General features: G+C 46.6%; 1 protein-coding gene across 1 annotated transcript in view; it reads right to left on the reverse strand.

The window, feature by feature from the left end:
• Nucleotides 1-12,183, reverse strand: part of LOC143983020 (pinopsin-like) — an 85,933-nt gene extending 73,750 nt beyond the window's left edge. Inside the window, exon 1 of the mRNA XM_077482235.1 lies at nucleotides 11,795-12,183. Within this exon, the coding sequence (XP_077338361.1) occupies nucleotides 11,795-12,131 (337 nt within the window). The 5' untranslated portion in view covers nucleotides 12,132-12,183. The remainder of the gene's footprint in view (nucleotides 1-11,794) is intronic.
• Between the last annotated feature and the right edge of the window lie 4,448 nt (nucleotides 12,184-16,631).

Here is a 16,631-nt window from a genome sequence, read left to right on the forward strand (position 1 = left end):
CCATAAAGCCAAGGCCGGTGGGTTCTCCGATCTCCAGCACAAAGGAATACAGGCTTTTGCCGCATTCAGCAGTTAAATAGTCAAAGAGTCCCTATACTTTTTAATGGATCGCTCGGACAGGTGCAACAAGCAGGCCGCAGGGTTCCGCTCCAGGGAGACACCCGTCAGATGACCAATTGTGTCGATCACCCCGCGCCAGAAGGGGACCAGCTTGGGACAGGCCCAAAAGACATGCAACATGGTTCCCTCCGCCTCCCCACAGCGCCAGCAACAGGCAGGCACCTGTGGGAAGATGCGGTGGAGAACGGATGGGACCCTATACCATCTAGAGGTGATTTTGTAGCACGTCTCCTGAACCCGTGTAGCCATAGAGGATTTCTGCGCAAAATGAAGGATCTTCTGCCGTTGATCTACAGCAAAGTGGGTGCAGAGCTCCGCCTCCCACTTGGCCACGAATGGGGGAGCATACCCCTCAGCCGGACGAATCAGGGCAGAGTAGAGGAGCGAGAGGCAGTGCCGCACCTGTTCCCCCCGATGACAAATCCGCTCTAATTCTGTGAAGGGGCGAGAGATACCCGGCGTCCGCAAACAGTTACGTAAGAAATTCCGCAATTACAGGCCGCTCCAAAAGTCCAGTGGAGGGTCCACCGCTCGTGGCCCCGCCTCCGAGGCGAGTCGACCATCCGGGCCTATAAAGTCACACAACCGCCGCCTGTTGCCCATCTGCAGACGACGAAAGCAGGGATTCTGGAGGCCCGGTACAAAGTCCGGGTTACCCAGAACCGGCACCATAGGGGAGGGCACCGGGGACCCCGACGAGTTCCGAAAGGCCTCCCTTATCACCCGCAGGGTACCCCCCAATGTGGGGTGATCCAAAATAGCCCTTGGCAGGGGCGCTGATGGCCAGGGCCTGCTTCCAATCGTGCCCCCAGAGTCCTCCCCCTCCATGGCCACCCAATGCTTCGCCCCCTCATGACAATGCCAGTCCACCAACCTGGTCAGATGAACCGCCCTATAATATGCCCTCACGTCTGGAAGACCAACTCCACCCCTGTGCTTAGGCAGGTGCAGAAGCTGTAATCTAAGACGTGGTCTCCGGTGCGACCAGATAAAAGCACGGAACAGGGAATCTATCGGCTTGAAAAAGGTGGGAGGGAGGTAAATGGGCAATGCCTGCAACAGGTACAAAATTTTGGGCAACAGAGTCATCTTAAGTGCACTGCACCGGCCAAACCACGTCAGCGTTAGTGAATGCCAGTGCAGGAGATCTGCCCTTAAGCGGTCCACCAATGGCACAAAATTAGCTGTATATAGGGACGCCGGGTCAGGGGTAACATCAACACCGAGGTAGCGAATATGACTCGTAGCCCACCTCAGCGGGTATGCCCCCCGTAAACGTCGAACCACATCTCCCCCCACAGTGATGTTAAGGATGGAGGATTTAGCTAAATTAATTTGGAAAAGGGAGAGAGAGCCATACTCCGCCAAGGAGGACAGCAGAGTAGGCAGTGACTTAAGGGGATCCGTTAAAAAGAAAATTAGGTCATCTGCAAATGCGGCCACTTTATGGATACCCGACGCCTTCGCATAGCCAACAATGTCTGTATTTGACCGAATATGGCACAGAAGGGGCTCAAGAGACATAAAAATATAAAATAGTATAGAAATAAAAATCAATGGGGACAGGGGACAACCCTGCCGGGTGCCGTTCTTGATAGAGAAGTATGGAGACCTTGTTTCGTTTACCTTAACCGCCGCAGTAGGGCTCGAATAAAGGGACAAAACCCAATGGAGCATGGAGTGACGTAGTCCTATATGTTCCAGAGTAGCTCGGATAAACGACCAGTCCACGCGGTCAAAGGCCTTCTCCGCGTCAGTTGACAGCAAGAGAAGAGCTCGCTTAGAAGTTCTGGCCTCGTGGATCAGGTTGAGGACTCTAATGGTGTTATCCCGGGGTTCGCGCCCCGGGAAAAACCCAGCCTGGTCCCTGTGGATGAGGCTAGGGACGTGCGGGAGCAACCTGTTCGCCAAAATTCTGGCAAAGAGCTTCAGGTCAGAATTAGTGATGGACGAACGTTTCGCCCGGCGGTCGTTTCGCGGCGAATTTCCGACATTCGCGGTCCGCACGTTCGAACGCCTTTTTCCGTCGTTCGCCGCGGCGGACTTACGTGTTTAATGTATACAAGAACTTTAACCTTTGGTGACACGTTTATCATGTGATACAGGACAGCCAATTGAGACATGACAGCACATGGACACTTGGACATTCCCCCTAACCTATAAATACACCCGATCCGGTGGCCATTTTACATTCTTTCTTCTGTTACGATAGGGACAGGTTCCTGTGTGGAGTAGGGAGAGATAAACCACTAGCTATTTGGTACACAAAAGTTCTTTTCAGGACTGGTATAGGTGTTAGGTGTTGATAGGTTTGCTGTGCTGCTGATTCTTGCAGCAGCCTGAGTGTCTTTTGTTAGTTTAGAGAAAGGGAAAGGACGGTGTATGCTACAGGGACAGCCAGATTAGTCTTTCATCATCATCATCATCATCATCATCATTAGCTGTTACTATCAAGGTCCACAAAAGAGCTGTTCCAGTAACCACTAATCGTTCTCTTTTTTTGCCAATTTGTATAGGGACAGGAAGGAAGCAGTGTTGTCAGGCAGTGAGGGTAATTTTAAAGACTTGCTGTTATTATTAGTTCCACAAAGGTTCTTTTCAGGACTGGTATCAGTGGTACAGTAATAGGCTTGTACATGTATAATATTCTTTCTTCCAAATATAGAAAGGATATTATACTTGACTGCTGCCCTTCTGCTGCAGTCTGCTAAACATTCACAACTCACTTGTTCCACAAAAGTTCTTATAAGGACTGGTAACTTGGTATAGGGTGCTACGGTACATAGGCTTGAGTGCGGTACAGTCTGCTGTTCTGTAAGGACCGCTATCGGTCCACAATAGATAGGGTTGACGTGCACCACTGCTGACCGCTGCCCTATACTGCAGCAGTCCTTCAGCGGTATAGGGACTGACGTACAGTCTGCTAATCACTAACACACAACCTGCTTGTTCCACAAAAGTTCTTATAAGGACTGGTAACTTGGTATAGGGTGCTACGGTACATAGGCTTGAGTGCGGTACAGTCTGCTGTTCTGTAAGGACCGCTATCGGTCCACAATAGATAGGGTTGACGTGCACCACTGCTGACCGCTGCCCTATACTGCAGCAGTCCTTCAGCGGTATAGGGACTGACGTACAGTCTGCTAAACACTAATACACAACCTGCTTGGTCCACAAAAGTTCTTATAAGGACTGGTAACTTGGTATAGGGTGCTACGGTACATAGGCTTGAGTGCGGTACAGTCTGCTGTTCTGTAAGGACCGCTATCGGTCCACAATAGATAGGGTTGACGTGCACCACTGCTGACCGCTGCCCTATACTGCAGCAGTCCTTCAGCGGTATAGGGACTGACGTACAGTCTGCTAAACACTAATACACAACCTGCTTGGTCCACAAAAGTTCTTATAAGGACTGGTAACTTGGTATAGGGTGCTACGGTACATAGGCTTGAGTGCGGTACAGTCTGCTGTTCTGTAAGGACCGCTATCGGTCCACAATAGATAGGGTTGACGTGCACCACTGCTGACCGCTGCCCTATACTGCAGCAGTCCTTCAGCGGTATAGGGACTGACGTACAGTCTGCTAAACACTAATACACAACCTGCTTGGTCCACAAAAGTTCTTATAAGGACTGGTAACTTGGTATAGGGTGCTACGGTACATAGGCTTGAGTGCGGTACAGTCTGCTGTTCTGTAAGGACCGCTATCGGTCCACAATAGATAGGGTTGACGTGCACCACTGCTGACCGCTGCCCTATACTGCAGCAGTCCTTCAGCGGTATAGGGACTGACGTACAGTCTGCTAAACACTAATACACAACCTGCTTGGTCCACAAAAGTTCTTATAAGGACTGGTAACTTGGTATAGGGTGCTACGGTACATAGGCTTGAGTGCGGTACAGTCTGCTGTTCTGTAAGGACCGCTATCGGTCCACAATAGATAGGGTTGACGTGCACCACTGCTGACCGCTGCCCTATACTGCAGCAGTCCTTCAGCGGTATAGGGACTGACGTACAGTCTGCTAAACACTAATACACAACCTGCTTGGTCCACAAAAGTTCTTATAAGGACTGGTAACTTGGTATAGGGTGCTACGGTACATAGGCTTGAGTGCGGTACAGTCTGCTGTTCTGTAAGGACCGCTATAGGTCCACAATAGATAGGGTTGACGTGCACCACTGCTGACCGCTGCCCTATACTGCAGCAGTCCTTCAGCGGTATAGGGACTGACGTACAGTCTGCTCACTTCCTTGACCCAAAAAAGCACACCGTACTATATGCCCCTACCCTCCTCTTTGAAGAGGTTGAGCGGTGTCATATTTCTACTGGGGCTGCTTATGATATCCCTGTGCTGTGCTGACTTCCTCCTGGGGGTTCTTATTATGAAGGGATCACACTATCCCTGTGCTGTGCTGACTTCCTCCTGGGGGTTCTTATTATGAGGGGATCACACCATCCCTGTGCTGTGCTGACTTCCTCCTGGGGCTGCTTACGGTGCTGCTGTCAGTGCTGTATGTCACGGTGCTGCTGTCAGCGCTGTATGTCACGGTGCTGCTGTCAGCGCTGTATGTCACGGTGCTGCTGTCAGCGCTGTATGTCACGGTGCTGCTGTCAGCGCTGTATGTCACGGTGCTGCTGTCAGCGCTGTATGTCACGGTGCTGCTGTCAGCGCTGTATGTCACGGTGCTGCTGTCAGCGCTGTATGTCACGGTGCTGCTGTCAGTGCTCTGTATTACGGTGCTGCTGTCAGATGCCTCTATCACGGTGCATGTGTCATTCCGGTATGTCACGCTGCTGGTGATCATCTCCTGCACCCTCTTCTTTGCCTACCCTGGTCCCTGACCTTCCCTCTCCTCCATTGCCTTCATTAGCTCCATAGTCCTGAATTGTTAGAACAATTTCCCAAATAAAATAAAAATGCTTGTAGTTATCGATCCCAAATTCACCTCATACATGTATTATGTCATTGTCCAGATGGTGGGACTACGTTTTACCCCCTAATAATTACCACGTGGCCGCAAATTCGACATGAAGGTTTGCAAAGTTCGCCTCCCATTGAAGTCAATGGGGCCCGCGGCGAACGTTCGGTTTCGCGAACGTTTGGGTCCGTTCGCATTTCGCTTTCGCGAAACGTCCCGTCGGAAGTTCGTCCATCACTAGTCAGAATTTAATAGTGCGATCGGGCGGTAGTTTCCACAACACAGAGGATCCTTTCCCTCCTTCGGAATGAGCGAAATATGAGCTCTGAGGGAGTCCACCGGAAAGGAAGAGCCCTCGGCAAGGGAGTTGAGGGCAGTGAACAAGGGCTTCCCCAGTATCCCAAAGAAGGTCTTGTAGTATGTCGGTGTGAAGCCGTTGGGGCCTGGAGCCTTCCTAGGCTTTGACTCCGCCAGTGCCACCCCCAGCTCCTCAACCAAAATGGGCTCCTCCAGCTCATCCCGCACCTCCCCAGGGAGGGAGGGCATACCCGAGGCAGCTAGATACGACCGAGGGGTTGGGCCCTCCACTTCAGGGGAGCCAGGAGCAGGCGCCCCCCTCAGATTGTAGAGGCCTTCATAGAAGGCCTGGAACTCCGCCGCTATGTCCTCTGACACGTTCAGTTTCCGACCAGACGCCGACTTAATATGGGGAATGTAAGTCTGGGCATGCGGGCCCCTCAAGGCCCTTGCCAGTAAGGACCCCGGTTTGTTAGAGAACTCAAACATATTCCGTCGGGCCCAGGCCAGCTTTTGTTTAGTCTTCTGGAAAAGAAGGGAGCGCAGCTCCTCACGAGCCTTAAGAAGGTCCTGAAGAACAGCCCGCGCCAAGTGCGCCTTATGCTGCGTCTCCAGCCTCCGGATCGTGGCTAGGAGTTCGTCTGTGCGCCGCATCCTGTCCCGTTTAAGACGGGACCCTATTTTCATCAGCACACCCATGCATCACCACCTTATGAGCCTCCCACACAGTAAGGGGGTTGGCCACCGAAGTACCATTAATAGAGAAGTACTCCCGCAACGCCGTCTGGATCTCCAAGCGAGTATCTTCAGACTGGAGTAGGGCCTCGTTGAGTTTCCATGACGGCGGAGGGCGCACTACTGACTCCAACTGAAGGGTGAGGTGGACGGGCGCATGGTCAGAAAATGAAATAACGTCGATAGAGGCGGATACCACAGCAGGCAAGTCCGTATGCGACACTAACAAGTAGTCCAAACGAGAGTACGTATGATGTACCTGCGAAAAGAAGGTATAATCTCTGGTTTGTGCATGCAACAACCGCCAAGGGTCGACCAGGCGCAGCGCCTGAAGATCCATTTTCAGCCGTTTTAAGCGCGCGTATGACAAGTGGGAGGCCCCCCTAGAGACATCAAGTGCTGGGTCCATGGCAAAGTTTAGGTCCCCGCCAAAAACCAGCAGCCCATCTCCAAACTCCAGCAGCTCAGGCATTTTTGTTTTTATATTTGAGTTATATTAATAGGATTTACACTATTGGAGCTTCATTTCTTTTGCATGGAATTGGCACATATGACCTAATATATGGGAGATAACTAAAGATACTTGTTTGACAACCTGGTCATGATATCGGTGGAGGGAGGAGAACAGCTGAGACCCTTTTGAAGTGGGAGATATCTATTGTTACATGCTGTTGGTGACCCTCTGTAGTGGGGGGTCATGAAATTCTGGTAAGGAGTAATTTTGGCTGTATGGTGGTGGATCAAGCACTTGCTACACAGTAGAAGATTTGAAGATTTCATCCATATTGGACTCTGTTGGAATTAAAATGTTTATATAATTACACATTGGGTGTTCACAATTTTTTTTATATTTTTAGGTTTTTCTTCTTTTTTCGTTGTTCACTGTGATCAATTATTCTATAAACCTTATTCTTTAGGACTGGGGGTAATAGGCCTAATTTTGCACATTATTATTGAAATTTTGTCTAATGTTTTTTACTTCATTGAATTTTATGTGGGTTTATGATTTAGCGCAGCTTACTCAATTTTTCATGTGTTTTTTCTGTAATTATGTAATACAGTCAAGCCGCAGCTGATCAAAGTTCCATTGTGGACGATTAGTATAATATTTTTATCATAGCGCAGTTTTTTCCTTTTTTGCCATTATATATAAATAAGTTAATTTATTATGTGTGTCGCTATCAACCCCCTCATATGGGATCACGCTATGGGTATGCTTTTTTATCTAAATCCCACATACAGAGACCACGATCGTTAAAGCTGATCGGAGCTGATCAAAGGGACATTTGAAGATCATCTATAATTCCTTTTATGCCGTATACCTTATGTCAGTAAGGTGAGAGGCTTGTGCACACAGAGGTGCCATCGGTGGAAGATTAGCTGGGTACCGGTTGATTTGCTGTTCACGGTGGAGGGATTCACTATTTGTGTGGAACATTATTTCAGACTGTCATAGTGGAATTTGTTTTTTTGCTTTATCACTTCGTTTACTGGATTATTATTGGTTCTCTGTCCAGTTTGGTTTTATCGCAAACTCAGTGGTGCATATTGGACTTTATCACACAGTTTTATTTATTTGTTCACTTATTCGTTTGATGTCACATTTTGCTATATAGATTTCATTTATTTGGGTTTAGTTTTAGGCCTTTATCGTCACATTGTATTTTATATATTTGTATATACAGTATATCCTAATTGTCATTTATTTGATATACATTTGTATATCACACACAGCGCAACGCCATCACATATACATTTATATATTTTTTTTGCTTAGGATCAGTCAGTCAGGTGCTTTCTGCAGTGTATTTTAGCCCCTTATCTTCATGTTCATCTTTTGACAGTACAGGAGTTACTTACCTTTATAAGTCAGCAGCTAGGCGCTGGCTTAGGAGCTGTCCCCTGGCACCCCCGCCATGCCCACCGACTCCCTCTTCCCCGCAAGGGGCTGAGGGCTGCGAGCGGGGCAGGGGGAAAGGCGCCCCCCGCAACTGGGACACTGCACGAGAAGGGCCCAGTGCACGTCTAGAGTTGCCGCCCGCTCCCTGCCACGCCACCCAGGCCGCCTGCCCGCCTCACCCCAGCAGGGAGGGGGGGTTGAGGACTGCAGGGGGGGCGGGGGTGGCGCCTCGACCAGCACCTAGCAGCTGACTTAGAAACAAAGCATCACAAAGGCCCGATGTGGGTGATGACGTGATCTAATTCTGCCCAGTGCGCTGAATATCAAAGTGAAGAAATTAAATGAAGCGCGGGTAAGCGGCGGGAGTAACTATGACTCTCTTAAGGTAGCCAAATGCCTCGTCATTTAATTAGTGACGCGCATGAATGGATGAACAAGATTCCCACTGTCCCTACCTACTATTTAGTGAAATCACATCCAAGGGAATGGGCTTGGCGGAATCAGCAGGGAAAGAGGACCCTGTTGAGCTTGACTCTAGTCTGCAACTGTCAAGAGACATGAGAGGTGTAGGATAAGTGGGAGGCCCCCATCCTCGCCTCAGCTTGACTCTGGCAGTACCTAGATTATCCCTACAATACCTAGATTGTATATTGTAATGTTATTATTTATGTTCACAAATTGTATTGTAATTGTGTACTCAATAAAAGTAGAACTGCCTTTTACTTACTTTGTTACTCCCATTTGTGTCTTAAAAGTCCAAGGGCTGCATGTGCTGCATATCTTTTTTCTCCATGTTCAGGATGTTGGCAGTCCCACACATTCAATTCCCATCAAATAGTTTTTCTCTTTACTAATTAGGTGATTTCTGAAGGCAATTGGTTCCACTAGATTTTAGTTAGGGGTATCAGAGTAAAGGGGGCTGAATACAAATGCACGTCACACTTTTCAGATATTTATTTGTGAAAAAATTGGAAAACCATTTATCATCTTCCTTCCACATCACAATAAAATACATTTAAATTTTAGGTTGTAACATGACAAAATGTCAAGGGGATTAAATACTTTCTCAAGGCACTGTAATATTATACATCAGTTTTAGTTAGTCTGTGGTCTAAACCAGTTTACTATACTTCCAAACCCCTTTTCTACAAATTCCTTTTTTTTTATATTTTGTATGCAACATCCAATTGTGAGTTTATGGGTTGACTTTTTTTTTTTTTTTTCTGTCTTCCCACTTTTTTATGTGTTATAGTGATCAAATTTTTGTTTGGATGTTGCAAGGACTTGTCTGTTTGCTAATTGGAGGAGATTATTTAAAGATGTCTTGGGGTTGCTTTATTTGTATTCCATGCTTGAAATGAATATGTTAATTGGCTTGAAATGCTGCACTTTTTTATAGAGGAGAGGCATTTTATTTTCTGCTGCCTGCTTGTTTTGCACTTTAAATAAGAGCTATGGATGGAACAATCTGGTGTTCAAGTCCTTGGAGCACACTTCACAATTCATAAAAAGATGCCTCCCATCCACCCCTTCTTCCCTCCACTTTCTTTTTTTCCATTATTTAATTTTTTTTTCATATTAAAGGATAAGTTCACTTTTTAGAAAAAAATAATAAATGCATATTTTTTCACAGGTAAAAAAAATGTGCATTTATTATTATTATTGTTATTTTTATTGTTTTTGGAGCTTGTAAAGCATTGCATAAGCGATCAGTAGATAGCTGGTGTCATACAGGTCTCCAGCAGATCTGCCTGTGTATCTGCTTGTCCGTACATCCCATACGGGCAAGCAGATAGATTCTGACAGGAAAAAAGAATGAACTACCATGGTGCTCCACAACGCCATGGTAGTTCAATGAAAACTACAAGCTGACAGATGCAAAGGCTGACGGACCTTGTAGATTTCTAGTCACAGGTTACTGTGAATGAGTGACACGGCCAGGCAGAGACCCACACGGCCATGTTTTTTAAAATTGTAACAGCTAACGGGGGGGGGGGGGGTGATAATCGGGGATCGAGCTGTCAGATCAGGCATTGGGGAGGTGCGGGGGCCCGTCTATTTGTAACATGAGTATGGGTGTAACATGTAGTGTTATGAAAGGTGAACTTATCCTTTAAATCTCTCTTCCTGTACTGGTGACAAAGATTTCACCAGACAGAAGCTTAAAGTGATAATAAAGTCTATTTTTTTTCTTTAAATATAATAAACATGTTATACTTACCTGCTCTGTAGAATGGTTTTGCACAGAGCAGCCTGTATTCTACTCTTCTTGGATCCCACTTCGGCACTCTTGGCCCCTCCCTCCTGTGGAGTACCCCCACAGCAAGCAGCTTTCTATGGGGGCACCCTGAGCCGAGCCACGGCTCCGTAAGTCCATTTAGACACAGAGCTGTGGTATGGCCCTACCTCCTCTCTCTCCTGATTGACTAACTCACTTTGATTGACAGGAGCAGGAGCCAATGGCATCGCTGCTGTGTCTCAGCCAATTGGGAGGGAGAGTCTTGGACGGCCGAGGCACTCGTGCACATGGCTGTATAGAGATGGGGCTCAAGTAATTATTAGGGGTGCTTAGAAGGGCTGCTACATGCAGAAGGGTTTTTATCTTAATGCATTAAAATAAAAAATAAAAACCTTCTGCCTTTACAACCACTTAAAGTGGTTGTAAACCCTTACAAACCACTTTGACCTACAGGTAAGCCTAGATTAAGGCTTACCTGTAGGTCCAAGAAATATCTCCTAAACCTATACGGTTTAGGAGATATTTGCCCGAAGACAGGCACCGCTGTCTACGGCGCATGCGCCGTAGACAGCGGCGCGCAGGCGCACTGAGCGCGGCATTTCCAACAACGGAGCTGCCGCGCGTGTCGGCTCCCGTGCGCATGCGCGGGAGTGACGTCATCGCGGCTCCGCCGAATGACAGCGGCGGAGCTGCGAGACCCCACCGAAAAGATGGATGCGCCGGACTACAGGGGACATCGGTGACTTCGCTGGCTCCTGTGTCAGGTAAGTGACACATAATGGACTACTATGTGATGCATAGTAGTCCATTATGCTTTGCCTTTGCAGGGAATGAAAGAGGAAGTAAACCCATCAGGGTTTACTTCCTCTTTAAAGGTAAATATCCAATAAAAATATAAAACAATTTTGGTACAGTGGGGGAAATCAAGAATCTTTTACCTTTCTATTGCTGCCTGTTTCTTGATTGGATATTTTCATGTCTAAAAAAGCTGTTGTCAGCAGAACAGAAAGTCAGTGGAAATCTCTCCAATGGAACAGGGATACTAATCCTTCCCCACTATAGTTTTTACTGTACATATATTTTAAGGCTGATGCAGAAAAAGAAGCAATCACTTGCATGGAATTGCAGCATGTATGGTGTATTCTTTTCAATAAGATCTTTTAGTGTAAATAGGAATAGCCACAGTTTTAACCCTAATTTGGATTAGATAGAAAACACTTTACTGCTAGTGATCAGTAGAATAATAATGACAGTTGCTACAACATCAAAATAGTTCTTCACCACAGTCCTCAAATGTACAACTAAGATCAGATAAACAGTGCTCCTCAAGAAAATAGTGCAAAATAGGTAGTATATATTAATATATAATATTGCATAGATACATAATCCTATATAATGAACACTAACTGCTATTACACTACAACTAGCTAGTATATGTCTAGCCTAATAACGTAAACATTTTTCTGTCAGGTATGTTAGGCAGACAGAATACATACCCATATAAACAGGAATACTTTTGTACAAATTTGTATTTTACTAATTGATTAAAATGCTATTAAGACATCATAAATGTTCATCTTACCTGTTAGGGACACCATGAATCCTTCAAATTCACACAACGCTTTGCCTAGAGTAAAGTACCCAAAGATATTGTTGTGGAAACTAACACTACTCCCAAAAATAGTGACAAGCAGATCAGCTATGGCCAGATTGACTAGTATGTAATTCAGAGGGGACCTTAGCTTCTTGTACTTAATAGTGACCACTATAACCATACAATTAGCAAAAGAAGCTAGGACCACCACAAAACCCATAAGGACTGCTACCATCAAATAGGTACTACGAGGGGCAAGATGGGGCCACTGGGGTCCTTCAAAGGGTCCAGGAATCTTCTGAGCTGACATGTTTGCTGCCCTCATTTTGGTAATTGTCTTACTATAACAAGTGCTTTTGAGACATAGAAAAGAAGAGTAAAAATAACTGGCCAGGTTTATATAGCCTAGGAGATTTAAAGTTCTAAAGAGGATCTTTTTCTTAAAACATTTTAAGCTTATGATTTTGAATCTGTAATCTACTCTCTTTTTCTTTACTTAAATGGAGATCAACTAAGAGAGGCGCAAGGTGACCTAACTCAAAGATACATAACCTAATTAACAAAGTTAAGTATGTGGAAATGTTGTGCTTTTGTTAACAAGATTGGTGCACACAAGAGGATTTACTGCTTGGCTTACATATGGCAGCAGCAACCCAATGTTGCTGATTTTCAACCCGAACAAAATTTATAATAGGTAGTTTTTGCAAAAAGATTGTGTAGAAGTAATAATTGCACTTTGAAAGCAGAAGAGACAATACAGGCAAAAACTATAATTTATAGGTATTGAGTAAACTCTATAATAAAAACGCTAAAGCTATCAATGTCATGTACACAGGGGCAAAACAAGTCAAAGAGCATTTGAAAAAAATTATGTCTTTTTTAGGCACTGACCATGAAAACAGTATCTAGATAAATAGGTGCGCTTCTGAGATTAGATTAATGAGTAGTCTCCTCATGTATTACAAAGTGCAATTGCATTTTTAAACAACTGTGAATACACCATACATTTTATAGTGCATCCTCCAGATGTTTTATCCTGTGCTCCTTATGGAAGGGCAGGCTGAGCTCTACAAGTTTGCCCTTGTAATGTAGATCAAGGAGGGTTGCTAACCAGTAATTGTCTCTCTTCTTAAAGCCACAAATCCTAGGGTCCTTTTGCAAGCTCTACAGCAAGAGGGAGTTAATGCTTTGCAAATTACTGGAGACAGGTGAGCCAGAGTTCTTGTGGTCCCTGAAGATCCTCAGCTACCTCCCCATAGCCACATACCACTCCTAGGGTTTGGGAGGCATAAAACCCACCCCTGGAAGACTGCCCCTTGTCAATTCAGCCTCAATGTCCCCACAGCAATACTCATAGTTACATAATTGGTAAGGCTGTATATAGACACCAGTCCATCCAGTTCAACCTTTGTGGGTGTGTGTATGTATTTATGTCTCTACCACTTCCCATATCCCTGTATATTGTGTATGCTAGGATGCCTATCTAAACGTTTTTTTAACCACTTGCTTACTGGGCACTTAAACCCCCCTCAGTCCCAGACCAATTTTCAGCTTTCAGCGCTGATGCACTTTGAATGACAATTGCGCGGTCATACAACACTGTACCCAAATGAAATTTTTATCATTTTTTTCCCACAAATAGAGCTTTCTTTTGGTGGTATTTAGTTACAGCTCGGAGTTTTATTTTTTGCTAAACAAACAAAAAAAGATGCAAAAAAAAAAAATCATGTTTTAATAGTTTGTTATAAAATTTTGCAAACGGGTCATTTTTCTCCTTCATTGAAGTGCGCTGATTAGGCGGCACTGATAGGCTGCATTGGTGGGCACTGATGGGCTGCATTGGTGGGCACTGATGGGCTGCATTGGTGGGCACTGATAGGCTGCACTGGTGGGCACTGATAGGCATAGTTAAGGCCGCACTAATAGGCACAGATAAGGCGGCACCGATGGGCACAGATAAGGCGGCACTGATGGGCAAAGATGGGCACAGATAAGATGGCACGGATGGGTGGCACGGATAAGTGGCATGGATGGGTGGCACGGATGGGCACTGATAGGTACCACAGATAGATGGGACTGATGGGCACTGATAGGTGGCACTGATAGGTGGCTCTGATAGGTGGCACTGCTGGGCACTGATGGGCGGCACTGCTGGGCACTGATGGGCGGCACTGCTGGGCACTGATGGGCGGCACTGGGGTGCAGCACCTTTGAGGCAGATTTTGGGTGGCACTGTGGGTGGCACTGCTGGGTGGCACTGTGGGCACTGCTGGGTGGCACTGTGGGCACTGCTGGGTGGCACTGTGGGCACTATGGGCACTGCTGGGTGGCACTGACAGGGGGGCACTTACTTTATTTCAGGATGGCACTGCGGGTGGCAGGTGGGCACTGGCAGGGGGCAGGTGTCCGCTTAAATTGCTGGCCGTGATCGGGACTGATGTCCCGAACACGGCCGCCGGCGATCGGCTTTTTTTTTTTCTCCTCGCGCTGTCAGCGCGAGGAGGAATACTAGCCGATTACCGGCTCCGTTTTATCACATGATCAGCTGTCATTGGCTGACAGCTGATCACGTGATAAGGGGTCGGGATCGACCCCTTACACGGATCGGTGATCAGGCGAGTCTCACGGACTCGCCGATCACAGAGCGCGCCGCGCACGCCCCTCAGGGGGCGCGCAGGCCGCTCGTATCCGGGACGACGTCAATAGACGTCGTCCCGGAAATGTGGGTCCGCGCTGTTGCCGTCATTTTGCAATAGCGCGGTACCCAAGTGGTTAAACTAACAACACTGCCTGATGACATCACCAAATGTGGAAGGGAGTTCCACATCTTTACTGTTCTAACTTGTGCAGTTTAAGGTTGCTTAATAATTTCTCATTCAACTTCATTGAGTGGCCACTTGTCTTCTTGACTGAATGGTTTTCTCCCTATGCTAGAATAACCATTTACATATGTATATATTGCAGGGGCGTGCAGTCAGGGGAGGCACTGCCTCACCTGCCATGAAAAATGACAGAAAAAAAAAACTTGGAAGTCAGAGAGACACCCAATTTGCAGGGTATGTAGCTGAAGTCCTACACCATCACTGGTCAAAATGGGACTCCTACAACTGTTGCTTGCGGAGATACCGGGCTCCTTGCGTAGCCTGTCAGAAGCTACATACAGAGCGGCCAGTTTAAATACAAGCTGGCACACTCTGTTTGCAACAGACTGAGAGGATGAGCTCACAGTTCCTCTCCTCACTTCTTGTCAGAGGCACTGATTTCAATGGATAGCTTGGAGTCTTGGACCAATGGTAAAGTACCATTAGCCCAAGCTTTCCAATAAAAATGCTGCAGTGGAGGCACACCTCTCACTGCAGTGTCAGAGAAGGGGGAATGTGTCTAAAAGACAAATGCTTCCTTCCAGCCCAGCCCTCTTATGTACAAGGAAAAAACATGTGTTTATGGATATAAGATTTACCCACAATCCCATGTTTTTCTCACACAGTTAAGAGGGAGAATGAGTTAGGACATTGAGACAGAAGGGCACCAACTTCAGTCTCAGAAGCATCAACTTCTAGGATAAAAGGCAACGTAGGATCAGGATGTGCCAACACAGGAGCAGAAACAAAGGCAGACTTGAGAGTCTCAAAGGCCTTAATGGACTCCGGAGACCAACTCTGTGGGTTACCGACCTTTCTGGTCATATCAGTCAGAGGCTTGACCAGAGACGAGAATTTACAAATAAACTTCCGATAGTAGTTGGCAAAGCCCAGGAAACGCTGCAGAGGACGTAAACCCACGGGTCGAGGCCACTGTAGGACTGCCGAAAGTTTATCTGGGTCCATTGAAAAACCAGCAGTGGAAATGACTGGAATGGAATGTAACCTGTTCACGATGGAACTCTCACTTCTTCAGTTTACAATAGAGATTGTTCTCTCTTAGTTTCTGAAGTACACGACAGACATCTGTGTGGTGGCTCTCCAGAGACTTGGAAAATATGAGGATATCATCGAGATAAACCACCACACACAACTGCTACAAATCTTGGAGGACATCGTTAATAAATTCCTGGAAAACTGCTGGGGTGTTACAAAGGCCAAAAGGCATTACCAGGTATTCATAATGGCCTGTTCTGGTATTAAACGCAGTCTTCCACTCATCACCCTCCTTTATGCGCACAAGATTGTATGCCCCTCTCAGGTCAAACTTTGTGAAAACCGTTGCTCCCTTGAGGTGGTCAAATAACTCAGTAATCAATGGAATCAGGTAGGCATTCTTAATCACGACACAATTGAGACCCCTATAATCTATACAAGGTCTCAGTTCACCGTTCTTTTTCACAAAGAAGAAACCGACAACAGCAGGAGACGAGGATTTGCGGATGAAACCTCAAGAAAGTGCGTCAGCAACATACTCCTCCATGACCTTATCCTCCAAGATCGAAAAAGGGTAAACCCGGCCACGAGGAGGTATGGCACCAGGCTGAAGGTCAATTGCGCAATCATAAGGCCGGTGTGGAGGCAAACTACTGGCTTGACCTTTATCAAAGATATCGCCAAAATCACGGTACTCCTTCCGGCAGGGAGGGGAGTGAAGTGGTGCACAGGACCTTGGATACCTTCAGGAAGCATGTTTTACAGCATTGTGGTGACCAGGAGAGAACCTCAGCACGGAGCCAATCAAAAGAGGGGTTGTGCCTCTGTAACCAAGGATAACCAATAACCAGCGGAAATCTGGGTAAGGAAATAACTTGGAATTGGATTATCTCATGGTGAAGAGCCCCTATGGCCATGGACAACGGAACCGTCTCATGAGTCACATGGGCAGGCTGTAAAGGTCTCCC

Source organism: Lithobates pipiens, unplaced genomic scaffold (assembly GCF_037356315.1).
Source record: "Lithobates pipiens isolate NorthernLeopardFrog02 unplaced genomic scaffold, aLitPip1_a1.2 Scaffold_16, whole genome shotgun sequence".
Lineage (NCBI taxonomy): Eukaryota > Metazoa > Chordata > Amphibia > Anura > Ranidae > Lithobates > Lithobates pipiens.